This window comes from Pteropus medius, unplaced genomic scaffold (assembly GCF_902729225.1).
Source record: "Pteropus medius unplaced genomic scaffold, Ma_sr-lr_union100, whole genome shotgun sequence".
Lineage (NCBI taxonomy): Eukaryota > Metazoa > Chordata > Mammalia > Chiroptera > Pteropodidae > Pteropus > Pteropus medius.
Genome location: NW_024342473.1, coordinates 12,329,520 through 12,345,664, shown reverse-complemented (window position 1 = coordinate 12,345,664; position 16,145 = coordinate 12,329,520). Strand labels below are relative to the sequence as shown.

The following is a 16,145-nucleotide window of genomic DNA, read 5'->3' as shown; positions in this document are numbered from 1 at the left end:
AAAAAAAAAAAAACACATGCAGATCTGAAAAAGAACCAATAGAACTCTTAGAAACAAAACATGAAACATGTCATCACTGAAATTAAGACCTCAACAGAAAGGTTAATTAGCAGAACTAAAGGATTTGAAAAATGGATCTGAAGAAACTGTCCAAGACACAGCATGGAGAGATAAAGCATGGACAGATAAGGAGATGAAAAACGAAGGCCTAAGCGAGGTAGAGGATAGAGTGAGGGTCTAACATTTTGGAGCTTTATCAGGAGAGAACTGAGAGGGTAAAGGAAAGGAGATATTTGAAGAGAGATGGCTGAGAATTTTCCAGAACTGATAAAGGACATGAATCCTTAGCTTGAGGAAGACGTATACCTCTGAGGAGCAACTGGTATAAATAAAAATAACTCCACATGCAGACACATCCTAGGGAAACTGCAGAGCACTGCAATGACAAAGTCCAGAACACAATGGAAAAACATTCTCAAACTGCTGAAAGAAAATGACCGAAAACCTAGAATTTCATAGGCAGCTAAATCATCATTCAAGAGAAGGGCAAAATAAAGGCATTTTCAGACAAGCATAAGAGTTGTTCACTCATAGACTCTCCTGGAAAGAACTAAAGTGACCCTTCAAGAAGGATGAAGCCAAATTGAGAGGGAAGCCAAATTGAGAGGGAAGAAGTAAGGACTGAGAAGAGATGAGAAGAAAAGAAATCAGTAAGCATGTAAATAAATTTAAATAATAATTGACGGTATAATATAACTGCAATAATAAAACAGGGTGACCTAAATCCCAAAAAATGGAGTGAGGCGTTTACTGGAGTTAAATCGTATCCATCCTCAAGTTCCCTCAGTGAGGCCAGTCTCCCAGATCTTCAGCCGCTGGCTCCCCCTTGGCCACCCCTCTGCAGACTGACTCCACTGGGCGGGAGCAGTCCTTCTTGAGGGCCAGCCTGACTAGGTGCCCAAGTACGCTGATCACTCCCAACCTGGCACCGAGGTCAAAGCCCAGCCAGGCCCCTCAGCTATGTACCTGGAGCTTCTGGCTAATTTTCCATTCCACACTGCAGGAGGTATGTGCTGGCATTTCACGCAGCCACCGAAAGGGACATCACTTGGACATTTAGGGGAGTTACATCCCCATGGAGAAAACTCTGACAAAGGGGAACAGGAGACAGGAGGACTGGGAAGGCAAGTTCTCCTCTTTATTGGCTGTTCTGAGGCCTGCTCGCAGCTTGCTGCTCATTAGGACAAGCTCAGAATACTAAGGGGCACCTGTTAAGCAAACTACTAGGCACTTTGCAATTATTCAATTTACTCTGTTAGTACAGCAACCTTATCATAATGAAGACCAATGGTTTTCAAAGCGTGGTTCCCAGTCCAGAAGCATGAGCATCACCTGGGTACTTGTTAGAAATGCAAATTCTCCATTCCTACCCAAAATCTTCTAAATAGAGACTCTGAGGCTGAGCCCCAGAAGTAGGTGTTGTAACAAGTCTTCCCGGTGATTCTGATATTAGGTTATCAGGCGTTCAGTAAAACACTGTGGATTGTGATTACTGTGGCATCTGTACGTCACTTGTGACAAGCATTAATACTGTTCACTAAATACTCTGGCCTTCTGCCTTCAAGACCTGCCAAAGCCCTCTTCTTTCTTCCATGGCAACCGGCAATGTTGCAGAGAGTTGCTGCTCCATCGGCCTGGATCCTGGGGTGAGAGCGACAAGGAGCAGGCCCCACCTAGCCCGCAATGGACATGCAATATGAACAAGAAATAAAGCATTATTTTAAGCCACTGGGATTTGAGCGTTGTTTGTTACTGCAGCATAACTTAGTCCATCCTGTCTGATAAGGCTAATATTTGCAAAGAACAGAGCTTACCAAAATGCCTCAAACTCCACAACATGACTTAAAATGAGTTCTGTTGGCAAGAGGTAAAGATGCCAACTGCCCTATCTCATAAGAAAAGAGAAAGAAAAAAGAAAATGTGCTTGTGCCCAGTGATCCTCAGGAAATATCTGATGCCTGGGCAACCAACTGGGGACTAGAACTCAGCTGTATCTGTAGATAATGGGAGGGGGTGGGCAGCTCTAGTACAGATGGTTCTAGAAGGAATGCTAAGAGCTCTGGGTTGAGTATTGGCTTTTCTGGAGCAGAGCAAATGGTGCAAAGAGAAGAAAAATAGTGCCACTTGCATCTGTATCAAGGTTTATGTTTTCCAGGACCCTCTTACTCACTGTTTCACCTTTCCTCCTTCCATGCACAGAGGTGAGCCATCCTATGTCACGGTGCGACCAGAGAGGCAAAGGGACTTGCCCAAGATTACACAGCTAGTTAGTGGCAGAGTCAGCCAGCACTTTTACTCCCAGGCCAGTGTCCTTCTACCATGTGCCTAGAAATAAGGCTCCAAGAATGTGGCTTTGGAGGGAGATCAATGTTCTCCCTCTTCCCAGACCATGCGTGATGTCTTGTGAGGGGTCCTACAGACTCTTAACACCACATGGGTTCCCATCAGGCTCTGGTGAACTTGAAGTTTCTCTGGCCTCCAAGGGGTGGAGAGGGAGGAGTAGAGGGGCAGGAGTGGCAGGGTTTTAGCTCCTGAATACTCCCAGGTTTACTAACTTCTCATCTGGCACCAGCACCCTGAGCATGATCCTTCACCCCCTCACTATCATTTCTCCCTCTTGCAAGTTCCCTGACCCTGGATCTCGATTCTCTCACAGACAGGAAACAAAGCCCATGGCAGGCTAGCTGGTTCCCATTCCCTGTTTTACCATCACGATAGGCAGGAACAAGAGAGCGCTGGTAATGGCTGACACCCACCTGTTGGTTTGAACTGTGTCCTCCTCAAATTCATATGTGGAAGTCCTAACTAACCCCTTATACTGCAGGATGAGACCTTATTGGGAGACAGTTAAACTGCAGTCATTAGGCTGAGCCCTAATCTAACATGACTGGTATTTTAATAAAAAGACTAACACCCATACAGGGAGAATGCCATGTGAAGAAGGGAATTACACTGCCACAAGCTAAAGAACTACCAGAAGCTAGGAGAGAGGCCTGGAACAGACCTGCTGTCACAACGTTCAGAAGGAACCAACCCTGCCGATATTTCGATCTCAGACTTCTAGCCTCCAGAACTGTGAGACAGTAAATTCCTGCTATTTAAGCCACCCAGGCTGTTGTGCTTTGTAAGGTCAGCCCTAGGAAATTAATAACTGCCTCACCCAGCCAGCCTCTCGCCTCCTCTTCTTCTAGCCCAGATCTGCTAACCGTGGTCAGACCAGCCGCCTTGCTCCCCACCATGCTCAAGCCCAGCTCCATGTCTTTGCTGACAGGGATCCTTCTCTAACCCAACTCCAAAGATGCTCTTCCATCCAGCTCAAACCCCCACAAAGCCTTCTAAGGGATCACGGCACTCTCTTCTGCCTGAGCTTATCTGGTCTCTGTCTAGTGTTTATCACGTTTCTCTTTGAGCTGTTATCTAATGATTTCTTGTGTGTTCTAGACTTCCCATCCCAAGAATGTAGGTTCCACCAGGACAGGAGCTATTTCTGACACTTCTCCTCTATCCGGCAGCACAGCATTGTGGGTGGGCCATCATAGGCGTTTAATAACTACTGGGTCGAAATACCCTTCCAGGGTGTCCCCCTTCATTCATCTGTCTGTAGCTGATTTCTCTTTAACACTCAGTAGATAGGTGTGGCTAAAAAGACAGCCTCTCCCCTTTATCCCATCTTACTTTATAATGATGACCGTCAAGGCATACGTAACACTCTGATGCATGTATTTGTGTACCAGACCAACCACCTCCTTCCACAAGGCTGCAAGCTCCTCCAGGCAGCAACCACCTCTCATTTGTATCTATATCCCTCACATTTGCATAATAGGAAGCAACGAGTATAAGTTGGATGGATAAACATGAGCATATGGTAGAAACTACTCATCATGGGTCCAAAGACTGAGTAAAGGTTTCAAATGATCCATGAACCCATTGAAATTGTGAGCAAAGTGCTGAGTGTATGTGTAAGTTTATATATGTAGCATGTGTTTCTCCAGGGAGAGGGTCCATGGATCTCTGAGAAATTAAAATAAGAGCCAAGACTGAATGAGTGTTATGACCCAAAGCCATGGAGGAGAGAGATGACATTTATTGAGCCCCTACCTGGTGCCTGGTGATGTAAGTATTACTATCCCCATTTTACATGAGTGGAAGCTGAGGTTCAGAGAGGTGACATCTTGCCTAGTCCAAGTGATTCAGAGCAGACTCTGGAGCCAGACAGCTTGGGTATAAATCCCAGTTCTACCACTTTCTGGCTGAGTTACAGAGCAATTAAGTAACTTGACCAAGATCACACAGCTAGAAAGTTGGGAGAAATAAGGGTTCCTACCTCAGAGGACTGTTGTGAGGAGCTGATTAGTTGTACGTGAAGTGACCGGGATGGTACCTGGCATAGGGTGTGGACTCTGCAGACGCTAATGAAGAGAAAGAAGCTAGGATTTTTCTTCTGATGAGGATAAAGAGGAAGGATTTGAGAGAGCAAAGATTTGACACGGGCCTGTGTGCCTACTGCCCCTCCGTGTCATCACTACCAGCACCGATTATGCCACAATGCTCCATCTTGCTGCTGAAACTCTCCTGTCTGCTCCTAGGAAAAGCCTTCAGTCCTGAAAGTGGCTTTTCAAGATTGGCTTCCTAGGGTGGACTTGCCTGTGGCCACTAGCTCAGCAGACAGTGCCTGGCAGTTACATAAGTAATAGGTGGGAGGTTAGGAGCTGCCTTCCCAGTCAGCAAGACTGAGCCTGTGCCTATGCAATCAGGACACTTAGTGCTTCTGCCCTGCTCTTCATTTCCAAGAGTTTAACCAACATCCACTAATGGAAATTTGAAAGAGAAGTTGCTCATCCATTCCTGGAGCCCCGTGCTGACATCCGAAATCCCTTTATAATTTCCCTGAGTCCATCACTGTGCTCTCATGTCCATCCTGCTTGGGCTCTATGACTTCCACATCCCACCACCGGCCTGACTCTTGTTTCATCCTAGGCAGACAGAGCAGCAGCAGTGAAGCCTTGGTCCTGACCTCACTTCTATACCCAGGTCCCCATAATGACCGCATCCCAGGTGAGGCACTGACCAAGGCTTTGTCCCAGCCCAGTCCTCTGCCCTACTTTTTGAGAAAGAGCTTTTTGAGTTTGCTGTGTATTTTTCCTACAAAACCATCAGTATTGACCCCGTTTGCTAGAGCATTTTTCATTCATTCCTATAATACAATTAGAATCGAGTTTCTCTGGCATTAGGGGAAATGTAACAACAGTACGGGGAAAACTGTCATTTCATTCCTAACATCAACACGCCCACTCTGCCCAAATTCTCTCTCTGGTGCTAGCTTGCTCTACCCACCCAGATGGCAAGGAGAATACTAACAAGGAAAATCACTCTTTAAATCTGCCTCCAAATGCAGAGGCAGAAGCTGTGGGGGTGGATTCTCCTCTTGGTCATTAAACAGGGGGCTCCCAGCTTCTCTGACACTCTCCTTCAGTTTGAGGGAATCTTCTAATGCCCACTGGAGAGCCCCAGACTGGCCCCATTCTACTGGTCAGAGGTGAATAGGGAAAGAGTCCATTAGACTCTAGCAGGGCCCTCAACCATTCTCCCAGAGAGGTTAAGTGACTTGCCCAAAGCCATATGCCTAGGAAGCTGAAACCAGAACACTGATCTACAGGCTCCTGCTCCTGGTTGTCTCTCACTGCACCACACTGCCCCCTACCCAGAGGGCCTGCAGCTGCCAGCAACCCAGCCCTTTTCTCTCTGGGGACACTAAGGCTTCGGTTTTCTGAACCACTATAGACAAATAGGGAAAGAGGTGATAAATGTCCTTCATGAACCCACTTTTTCTTCAGTGTCTTCCAATCCTTTATGGAAATCCTCCCACTTACTGGAACCGGTCCCTTGTGATCTATCTTATTCTTGCTACCATCTATTTGGGTACTATGATCTTGCAATCCAATGATCCAGCCTGCCTTCCTCTCTTCCACCTGCCCATCCATCCATCCATCCATCCATCCATTGATCCATCCATCTATCCATCCACCCACCCATCCATCTCCCCATTAACTCTGTGCCAAGCACTGAATACTTCTTCCCCATTGCTCTCCAGAGCACCCACTATAGAAGCATCTACTTCTTTCCTGTTCCCATTAAAGCCTAGAACTGACTTGCTTCCATCCACCCTCTTAGGAGGGTCAGTGTGATGGACAAATCTGTGCTAACACATTTGCACCAGACCCATTGCCCCCTCAGAGATGGCAGCAGGCAAGGACTTCTGAGGCCTATGATCCAGGGCCTGAATGACAGTCCTACCTCTTTCCCCTTGGTTCCCCTCCCCTTTCATCCCGACTGAAGCCAGAATAGAGACAGCCCCTACATACACCCCTACATACGTATGCAGAAGTCTCCATTCTCATAGTAGCCAGGGCAGCACTGGGACCTCCGCCGGTACATGGTCCGGAGACCGCGCCGATATGCCGTCTTATAGCTGATCCTAAGGCACAAGGGAGAAAGCCACTTGAAAATATTGAAAATCAATCACTCCTGTTAGAATGATATTTGTGTTAAGCTATATCGAGGATGCCATTCAATAATTACTTTAAAATGCATGGTGGTTTCAAATATGAAGGAACACAATAAAAAACAATCGATGGCAGGATCTGGGTGGTTATATTACTGACAGGGCATTTGCTACACCTGCTGACATTTCACCAGTCTCTTCAGAGTGATATTTAGAAAGCTTGCAGAAGATACTTTCTAGGGTGATGTTCTGGAGGGTAACTGGGGGCTTTGCCTTAAAACCTCCAGAAGCTGGGCTAGAGGAGCCCATGGGGTAACCTGGATGGGACTGGGGCTCTGAGAGTTTCTATGCCTATCGCCACCACCCCAATAAGCAGACTGTTCACAGACCCTAGGAATAGGTCCGTCCACTCGGAGAACTGAAGTAGAGTCAGCAAAAAGACCCTATGAGTCTGACTCAGTCCCAGATGTGGATTAATCTCTCCTATACCAAAAATAATACCTCCTGGGGAAGGTATTATATTCACCCCATGCCAGAGAGATTTATAGGCAAAATCTCATTCCATTCCCTCCTTGAAGTAGGTAGCATTATTATGCCCCTTTATTTTATTTCTTTTTTAGACTTTTTATTCTTATTGAATTGTATGTACCCCTCCGCTCACTTTGCTTTATGGATAAGAAAACACAGTCAGAGAAGTTAATGACTTGCTCAAGGTCACACAGTTGAACAGTTTTAGAGCCAGGATTCAAACCCACTAGGCTTAACTACTGCCCTGTGCCAGTTCCTATAGGGTGGCTTGCTGGGCTTATGGGATGGCCATTGTGAAAGAACAAGACAAGGGAAATAGATGGTGTGAGGACTGAGTCCTTCTGAGAGAGTCAAAATGGGGTATTGATAGGCAAAGCCCCGTCCTCACACACAGGATCAAATGGAAAAGATGCGAAGTGGCCATTAAAGACAAAGAGGAAGTAATTTCCTAAGGTCATGACATGTAACTAGGACTCAACCCCAAGTCCTCGGGCCTTGAAGCCAGAGCTTTCTCATTTTCCCACAAGCACTCCAGGGAAGCCTGCCCTGTAGACTCCTCCTCAGCGGCCAGAACAGTGGGGGCTGGTCAATGGACATACTGGCAGTCTGCTCTCCATCGAGGGTCAGGCCCACTTGAGAATGGAGTCCTACTGCACAGGCTCCCAGTCCTTAAAGCCCTCGCTCTATGACAAATGACAGTGTAGACTCTGGGGAAATCCGTGATATTTGGGAATGTCGTAAACTAAGGTCATTCTACTTTGTCAAAAGCCCATAATGAAAGGTAAGCCGGCTTCAAAGTGAAGCTACTTTCCCAGCACAGGAAGGCAGCTCCTGGCAATTTCAGGGGTGGTGTAAGCCTCTCAGATAAAGAACAACTTGGGGTTGACTCAGAGGTCATCCAGTCTATTCCTCCTACCAAACTGGGTTCTCCTAAAGCCCTCCAATGGAAAGGTGGTCTTGGCGTCATTAAAGCCTCCCAGGAGAGAGATATCCCCACAGCTTTTGGCTTCCCCATCCTTGCTTGCTCTCAGCACTGGGGTGGGAAGCAGGAGAGGGAAGGAATTGGGAGCCAGGCTGCTGTCGGGAGAAGGATGCTGCACTCAAACAAGGCATTCCACACAGAGGCAGACTGATGGTGCAGCTGTCAGTGTGCACATTCCAGGTCATCAAGAAAGCTGTAAGGCGACTCAATAATTTAGCAAAATAATTCATGTTCCAGGAATGCAGCCTATTTTAATAAACAGCCACTCACTCACCTTTCCCCAGTGGTGACGGACGGCAGCTCCAGCCTCCAAGGACCTGACAAAGCCACACCTCAGAGCAAACTTAGCTCTGGCACAGGGCCTGACAGGTTTATGGAGGGAGCAGGAATTATATTTCTGCCTCCATCTTTGACCAGGGCCACAGGCAGCTAACTTGGCACAACTGGGGAAGTTAGAAGAAGGCATATGGTCTCACCTCCTCATTTCACAGTCAAGGGTTAGGGGAAGGGGACGTAGTAATGCTGAGTAGCTTCTGTTGGACCAACCCTCCTGCAAACAGCTATATGATCTGGGGAAAATGTAAAAACAACTACCTGAAGGTACTAGAAGAGAACAGAAGTAGATACTGGAGGGAAGTAGACATTAGGAAGAAGGAAATGACACTGTGCAAGGTTAGCCCAAGGGCAGGCCCCAGTCAACAATGAATACTCCAGGTGTCTAAAATTCAGATAGAAGACTTGCAGCCTTACTGGTTTGAAGAACCACAGGACAAATCCAGGGTGGACTCAGCAACTAGAAAATGAGAAGGGAAACCCAAGAAAGAAGAGAGCCACAAAGAGGAAAGCCCCATATTCTTTATAAAATCTCTGCCCAGACTTTTGGCCCATGAATTAAATGTGTAGAGAGCAGATTCCGAGCAGTCCAGCTAAAGCTAAAAATATTGAATTTTCAGAGCTTGGAAACTAAACTGAGTTTAGACAAGTTAACTGGCTGCTAAAACAAACAAATAAGCAACAACAAGTCAATACTCTCTGGAGGAACAAAATAGAATTCAGTCTCTACAATCTCCATTGTTCAAAATGCCCAGAATACAATTCAAAATTACTAGACATATAAAGAAACTAGAAAATATCACCTATATAATAGAAAAGGCAATCAATGAAGGCAAGCCCTGAGATGACTCAGATATTGAATTAGCAGACAAAGATTTTAAAGTGGCTATGATACCTATGCTCATTGTCTCACAGCAAGTTACTAACAAAATCTCAAACAATACCAGGATTTCAGCTTTTCAGCACAGAGCAAGTTTCCCCATCCACACGCTACCCACCATGATTCCTGTCTATAAACCAGAGACTAGGCCCACAAGGAGGAAACAAAAGAAATCTGGAACCAACACAGATGCTCAACAACTAGGAAAAGGGCCTTCCAGGTGGCTTCTTCCTCATTCCCTCACTTAACCCCTTTGTCTGCTGGTTTTTCACTCCCTCAAATAATAATGCCACCTTCTCTAGGTCTAATATCTTACTCTTCTCTATTCTCCCCTGCACTTTTCAAAGTATTTTCACATCCCTGACCTCACTAGACCCTGGAGGTAGGTAAGGCAAGGATCATTCTGTTTGATGAGTGCACGAGAATCTCAAAATAAAGTGACTTGCTCAGAATCATCCAATGAAACATGTTCTTTCTTCCTCTCCTCTCTCCCCCAGTGACATGGGAGTATGTCATGACTTGTAGGAGGGTGGTAGACAAAGGAGCAAGATTCCCACATGCGGTTGTTCAGATGCTGATAGGGTGCTGACTTCTAGCCTGCACTCTGTTCTCCAAGCTAGATGCCCTAGCATGGGGCTACATCTGCTCTGAGGGGGACTGTCTTAGGTTGAATTTTCCTTCAGAAGCAGACCTAAGGCAAGGATTCAAGGATAAGTAGTTTATTTGGGAGGTGATCCTAGGAAGCACTAGGAGGGGAATAGAAAAACAAGACAGAAAAGTACAGGCAATCAATTCAGGGTGTGCTGTTGAGCATAGTACTGCTACATGTGACTGGGGACCACTGGGATATAGTATAGAACACGTTCAAAGTGTTATTCCTTAGGAAGAGGAAGCTAGGGTATTTACCTACCTACTACTTACCTGTCACTGGTTGAGGGATGCACCCAAGGACATTCTCTAGCATTTCTGGCCTGCCCTGCTCATAAGCTCCTCTGGCAAGAAAGAAGCCCTCAGTAGAGCATTTCAAGGGTTCAATGTGAAGAGTAAGTACCAAGGGGATATAGGGTATACTGACCACATCTGTGACAGGGGCCTTTTACTAATTGGTACAAAGGCAAGCCCAGAGGACCTGGCAATCTTTCCCTGCCCAGTCATCTGAGAGAGGTACTCACCGGTGCCTGGTGCACTTGAACCAGTTGAGGATATCTGTGCATCGTGTGTAGTAGATCTGGTCGAAGGGGTGTGCATAGGATTCCTGGACGGTCACGGCATAGCTGAGAACCAAACAGGAAATGGAAGCTATGGTCAGCCCTTGGGAGGCTGAGTTGGTATTCAAGGTGTGGTCTCCCTTCCCAGGGGAGCCAGGCCACAACTAAGTGTCCAGGAGCTCCAAAATCTCCTACCCCACTATCCTCCTGCTGCCCTGGATGCCCTTGGCATCCATACCCACCTGATCCCTGGTTGAATCCAGGACATACCCATTCGTGCTCTTTCTCCCAGCTCATTCTAGTTCATTTCTTCATTTAACAGAGAATGAATAAAGGAGGGTTTATCCTTATGTGATTCTGGAAGGCACGGTCAACAAGTTTTTTAAAATAGTCTATACTTGTTTAGATTTTTATGGTTTACAAAGCACCTGCATGGAAGCTGATCTTTGCAGCAACTGTGTGAAAGTAAGTAGCCCCATTTTGTAGATGAAGAAACTAAGGCTCCGAAAGAGGTGACTTGCCCAGGTCACATAGCTGCAATAGTTGCTGATAGATATTAAGTGCCTTGTGTTAAGTGTTTTAATCCCTTTTAATCTTCACACAATCTTTCTAAGGTAGGTGGCATTGTTATCCTCATTTTACAGATGAGGAAACTGAGCATCAGAGGGGATAACTGACTTCCTCCAAAACACCAGTTACCTTCTGCCTTATTATATAGTTGGGGGTCCATCAAGGACATACCACAGGCCTCCTGATCAAAGTGGTATCTCATCATTCTGTCTGTTAGCTGTAAACCTGGACCAGTGGGTGGAAGCTACAGGAAAGCAGGTCCCAGCTTCAACAAGCTACCTGTCCACCCCTGGAAGTTGTATGAAAAGGCAATTAAACCAGAATGTAAAGCAGACTCACACTTCCGGTGCAGGCTGGGCGAGGACCACAGCTGAGATTTCAGGAATTAATTTTTATGTAGGCTGATACTATTCAATGTTTCCCCCTAGAAGGCTCACTGACCTGGGCCAGATGGCCAGGTCCAGGCTATAAAAGCCCATCTGCTTTGCCTGAGGAAACTGTTGGCTTACTCATAAGGGGGCTGGGCATGCCAGCTCCCTGACTAAATCCACAGCAGGCTCTTTGACGCCTGAAATGTCAAAGGTTTAGAATTCAGAAAGAGGAGGCCAGAAGCAGCCAGCAATGCCCAGGAGGGGCTCAGGGTGGTGGGACATTTGTTTCTCTCAAGCAAGGAGGATATAAGGAAGACCCTTGGTGAACCTCTACTTGGTGAGATGTGCATCAGATATACACATCTATGCAGACTTGGCCTAAAACCCTGTTTTATCTATAGATTTGAAGAAACTAGGCAGCTCCGTACCCACCCCTGGCTTCCCAAAGGCCCCTTCCAACTCTGAAATTCCATGACCCTGTGCTCTGATACACCTACTGAGCACCTCACTTAGAGGCAGGAGAATAAATGAATAAGAAGCATGGGCTCTGGGTCAAGGTTGAACCCTGTCACTTGTCAGCAGCATGTTTTTAGACATATAAGACTCATATAAACCTTTGTTTCCTCACCTGTAAATCTGTGATAATAATACCAGGGGCTTCGTATAGTTATTGTGGAATAAAGAAGGTAATAATAGTATCAATCTCTCAGAGTGTTGGGAAGATAAAGCAAGATAATATATGTAAAATGCTTAACAGGTACACAGTAAGTGTGTAATAGAAATTGACCATCATTATTATAAAATTGGCAGTAATTCACCTCCTGTGCTAGTTAGTCACTGAGGGTTATTTCCTCCCAGACCATGGTAAGGGAGACAGAGGAAGACCCACACAGAGAATGGACTCCCCACCTTTGTTTTGTACTTGGGGGTTCAGGCAGTCCCTCCCCAGCATTGACAGGAACAGGGGGTGCTCAGAGAAAAGTCATCATCCCAACAGAGGGGACAGGGAGGGTGTCATAGGGACAGATCTGGCTCTGCAGGGGTGCCCTGAGCAGAGCAAGTCTGGCAACGAGACCTTGAACCAACTCCAAGTCACCAGGGTGAAATGTATGCCCCTGGTTTCATGGCTGAGTGGTTTAACATGCTCATTTGCCAACATGCTAATGAGGGGCCAGATTAATCTTGTAGAGCTGGACTTTACTAGCCAACGGAGGTCTTTCCACTGTGTTTTATGGTGGAGGGGCGTAATTAACAAGGAGCCTGCCAGAAGCACTAATCCAGCTGGGAAATTCTCCCTAAGCAGTCTCTGGGGACTGGGCTGTGTTTCTGGAATGACACAGACTAGATCCATCCATGTGTAACTGGCAATGGAGCTAAGCTGGAAAAGCCAAGAAAGAAGAGGCACCTAGTATTAAGGGGCATCACTGCAAGGCCTCCCTAGAGGCTGGAGAAGCCCAGGGGTAACCCAGACCTCATTTTAGCTGTTAGGATCACTCCTTGTCCTCTCATCAAAGCTATATATTTGGCTGATAGCCCAATCAGCTTGAAAAGTCAGCTCAACACAGGCCGAGTTCAGAATATTTTCATATTCCAAATGTATTCATGTTGGGCAGGTTTAGAAAATCAGAATTCAGTTTAAGTTTGAACTGATCCACTGGTACGAATGGGACTTAGAGAAGAAGGAAGTCAGTGTGGGCCCTGCCATCAAGGAAGGCTTCCTGGAGGAGGGGGACCTGGATGGACGCAGTGAGAAAAGGCAGAGGTGAGCAGATGAGAAGGAGGCATTCTGGGGGCTGGGATACAGCACTGACATCAGCAGGAAGCAACTATGTCTCAACAAGGACAGGTGGACAAAAGGGGGTTGCTGAGACTGGAACCTGCATATCAGAGACCAATATGCAATTCCACCTGATATCTCTCTCACCGACTGAGAAAGAAAAGTTTAAATTCACCAAAACTAGAAGTGGCAGGGGGCCTGAGTCACTTTAGAATCATGTAGAAAACTTATGAAAAATGCATATTCCTAAGCTCTACCCCAGACTTATGGAATCAGAGTCTCTTGGGCTAGGACCCAGGATCTATACTCTCAGTGAGCCTGGCATGCATTAAAGTCTGTGATAACCACTTCCTGCAAAGCCAGAGTTGTCAACAAGGAAAGGCAATAATTGAGCTTTACAGTCCGCAAAACACTTTCATGAAGCTGGTTCCCTGATCCTCCAACAAGCCTGGGAGGCAGGGGTCATAATCCCTTCCCCCAACTTTACAGAGGTAGAAGTAAGCTCAGAGTGGTTCAGAGATGTCCCCAAAGTCATAGAACTAACAGGTAGAAAATACCAGACTGGAATGAACAAAGGTCTACTCATCACAGATTTCATGTTCTTCCCACTTCACCAAAAAGAGACATACTGCCTGCTGCTCCAGCCTCAATTCTGTAGGGACTACCCGTAGAGTGCCCAGTCACTGGCGATCATGCTGGTGTGGGCACTGTCCCTCTGCCTCCCCAGCCAGTCCCTCCAGAGCCCTGGGTGAGGTGCCTTTCCCTGCCGTGGGGCCGAGACATTCATCCTCATGGGTGTGGAGCATGGACCACCCCCTCACCTGTCCTCTGCCATCTGCCTCCCTCATTGGGCCCTCATCTTAATTTTATTCATTTGATTTATTAACATCTAAGTGGCAGAGTCATCCTGGTCAGCACGGCCAATCAATCCCAGGGTTTAATTCGGTTTTTCCTCATTGGGTCTCTGGTCACTGTCTTTCTATTCACCAAAATCAATACTTTAACCTTGTGCTTCAAAGTCAAGCTGTCTGCAGGGCCCTGGTCTGTTCCCCAGGACCTAATGCCAAAGCCAGCTCTTCTGCCTTAGCCCTTGGCTGCCCTTCCCCTGGCAGTCTCCCTCCCCCAACCAGATGGAAAACAGCAGGGCCCCCTCACCCATCCTCCTTGGGGCAGGCTACTGGCTACCCTGCACATCTGAGCTGTTGCATTGTTGCCAGTTCTGGAAGACCAGAAAAGATATCACAGCATTGGAGAACAACCCATCTGAACCAGTCACTCATTGCACCCCACCTGGCTGCAGATGGGCACTGAGCCCCTCTGGGCCTCTATGTCCTCCTCTGTAAAATGGCTGGGAAGTGTGAACACAAGGAGGAACATACATTGTCATCCATCAGACTGTATCATTTAGTTGCCTGTCACTCAACCTCCTACACCTTGACCTCCCACCATACTGAGTCAGACAGAATCTGTATTGCTTTGTCCTATCTTTGAGCATCTGTGCCGTCTCCTCAGCTGGAATGCAGGCCTTGGGTGGACAGCTTTTGTATCTCCTGCCTCTGCTTTGGCCCAACAATGCTAAACCCAGGTGAAGCCCCAGGAAATGCCTGGCCATCTGAGACATATCTTACCTCTCCCAGTGGCTGCACACATTGGGGTCCTCAGGGTTCAGGGAGAGGGTGGTTTGCAGGAGAGAGAAGACAATGAGCCCGGTCACTGAGAGCGCCATCCTAGGCCCTGTGCAGAAGAACAAAGGAGGCAGCATCATTAATCAGCCCATTTTCCCAGGCATCTGTCTGGTGTTGAGACCTCATATGAAGGGGCAAAGCAGACTCGCTAAGCAGATGAAGTTTCCCATCATCATCATGTAATGAGCATTTGATATTTTATACTTGCAGGCTCTGCCTAACACGGTAACACTTCACTGGTTCTGAGTAACAAGAGAGTAGGAAGCCTGAGTCAGGGAAAAGTGGAAATTTCAGGCCAGGGCTTCTCAAAAATTTTTGGCTCTCAAAGTGCTTTGAGAATCTAATGAAAGTTAAAGACCTCCCCAGAAAAATGCCCACACACACAACATGTGGCTATGATTTCAGGGTGTCCTCAAGGGTTCCTGAGCCCATTCTTGGACCAAGAACCCCTGATTTAACTACTTTAAAGGAAGCCCCTTCCCTCTGTTCCCTTCTCCATCATCTTTGATGTACTTTGCCCATTCACATCCTCTCCTTGCTCCCTCTGGCCACAAAGAAAGAAAAGAAAAGCGTCTGGCGTGGCCCTCAGAGTAGCTAAGCTGAGAAAATCCTTCAAGCAGCTCTGATCAAGCAAGCCACCCAGAAGGCTACATCTTGCTTCTCTTGCTGTTATGGGATATTTAGTCACTGAGAGCCAGGCTGATGCAAGTCAACGCATGTCATTCCCACCATGGGATGAAGGGCTTGGGCAGCTTGGTAGGGAGCTTCAAGGAAGTGCTTGTAGAGTTTGATCTAAGACCCTGAAGTGACAGCCTGTGACAGGCATTAAGTGTGCCTACACAGAATGCCAACACCCTTGGTCCCCTACACTGAGGATTCCCTAACAAAGGGCTCCTCGTAGAGGCAGAGAACCATTCAGATCAGAATGACTGAAATGACCCCCGTGGCTCTTTCCTGTACTAGCACCCCAGGACTTCATGGTCCTATAGCCTTAGAGAACTGCCCAAGGGCTCCCACCTGGAGGGGGTGCAGAGGGCTCCAGAGCCACCTCCAGGGGATCTAGAATTCCTATATGCTCAAACATTGGCTGTAGGCTGAATGGACATTATAAACCAGAAAGATGGCACTATTTTTCATGTGTACATAGATGCTATTGTGGTTTGATTAAAAGCTTTACTGAATTCAGAGTAGCTTTTCTTCTCAATCAACCACACTGAAAAAATGCAACTTCCATGAACTGGGGGCAGGG

At 46.9% G+C, this 16,145-nt stretch overlaps 1 protein-coding gene across 2 annotated transcripts in view; it reads right to left on the bottom strand.

Moving 5' to 3' along the window:
- The window catches only part of MEGF11 (multiple EGF like domains 11), a 318,172-nt gene that overhangs the window by 195,511 nt on the left and 106,516 nt on the right, over positions 1 to 16,145 (bottom strand). The window contains exons 2-4 of one of the 2 annotated variants that reach the window (XM_039865256.1): positions 14,840 to 14,945; positions 10,458 to 10,559; positions 6,435 to 6,535 (exon numbers count right to left, since the gene is read on the bottom strand). In XM_039865256.1, coding sequence (XP_039721190.1) covers positions 6,435 to 6,535; positions 10,458 to 10,559; positions 14,840 to 14,937 — 301 coding nt within the window. In that variant the 5' untranslated portion in view covers positions 14,938 to 14,945. Of the gene's footprint in view, positions 1 to 6,434; positions 6,536 to 10,457; positions 10,560 to 14,839; positions 14,946 to 16,145 lie in introns of those variants that run through there. The other variant, XM_039865257.1, reaches the window with a different exon arrangement.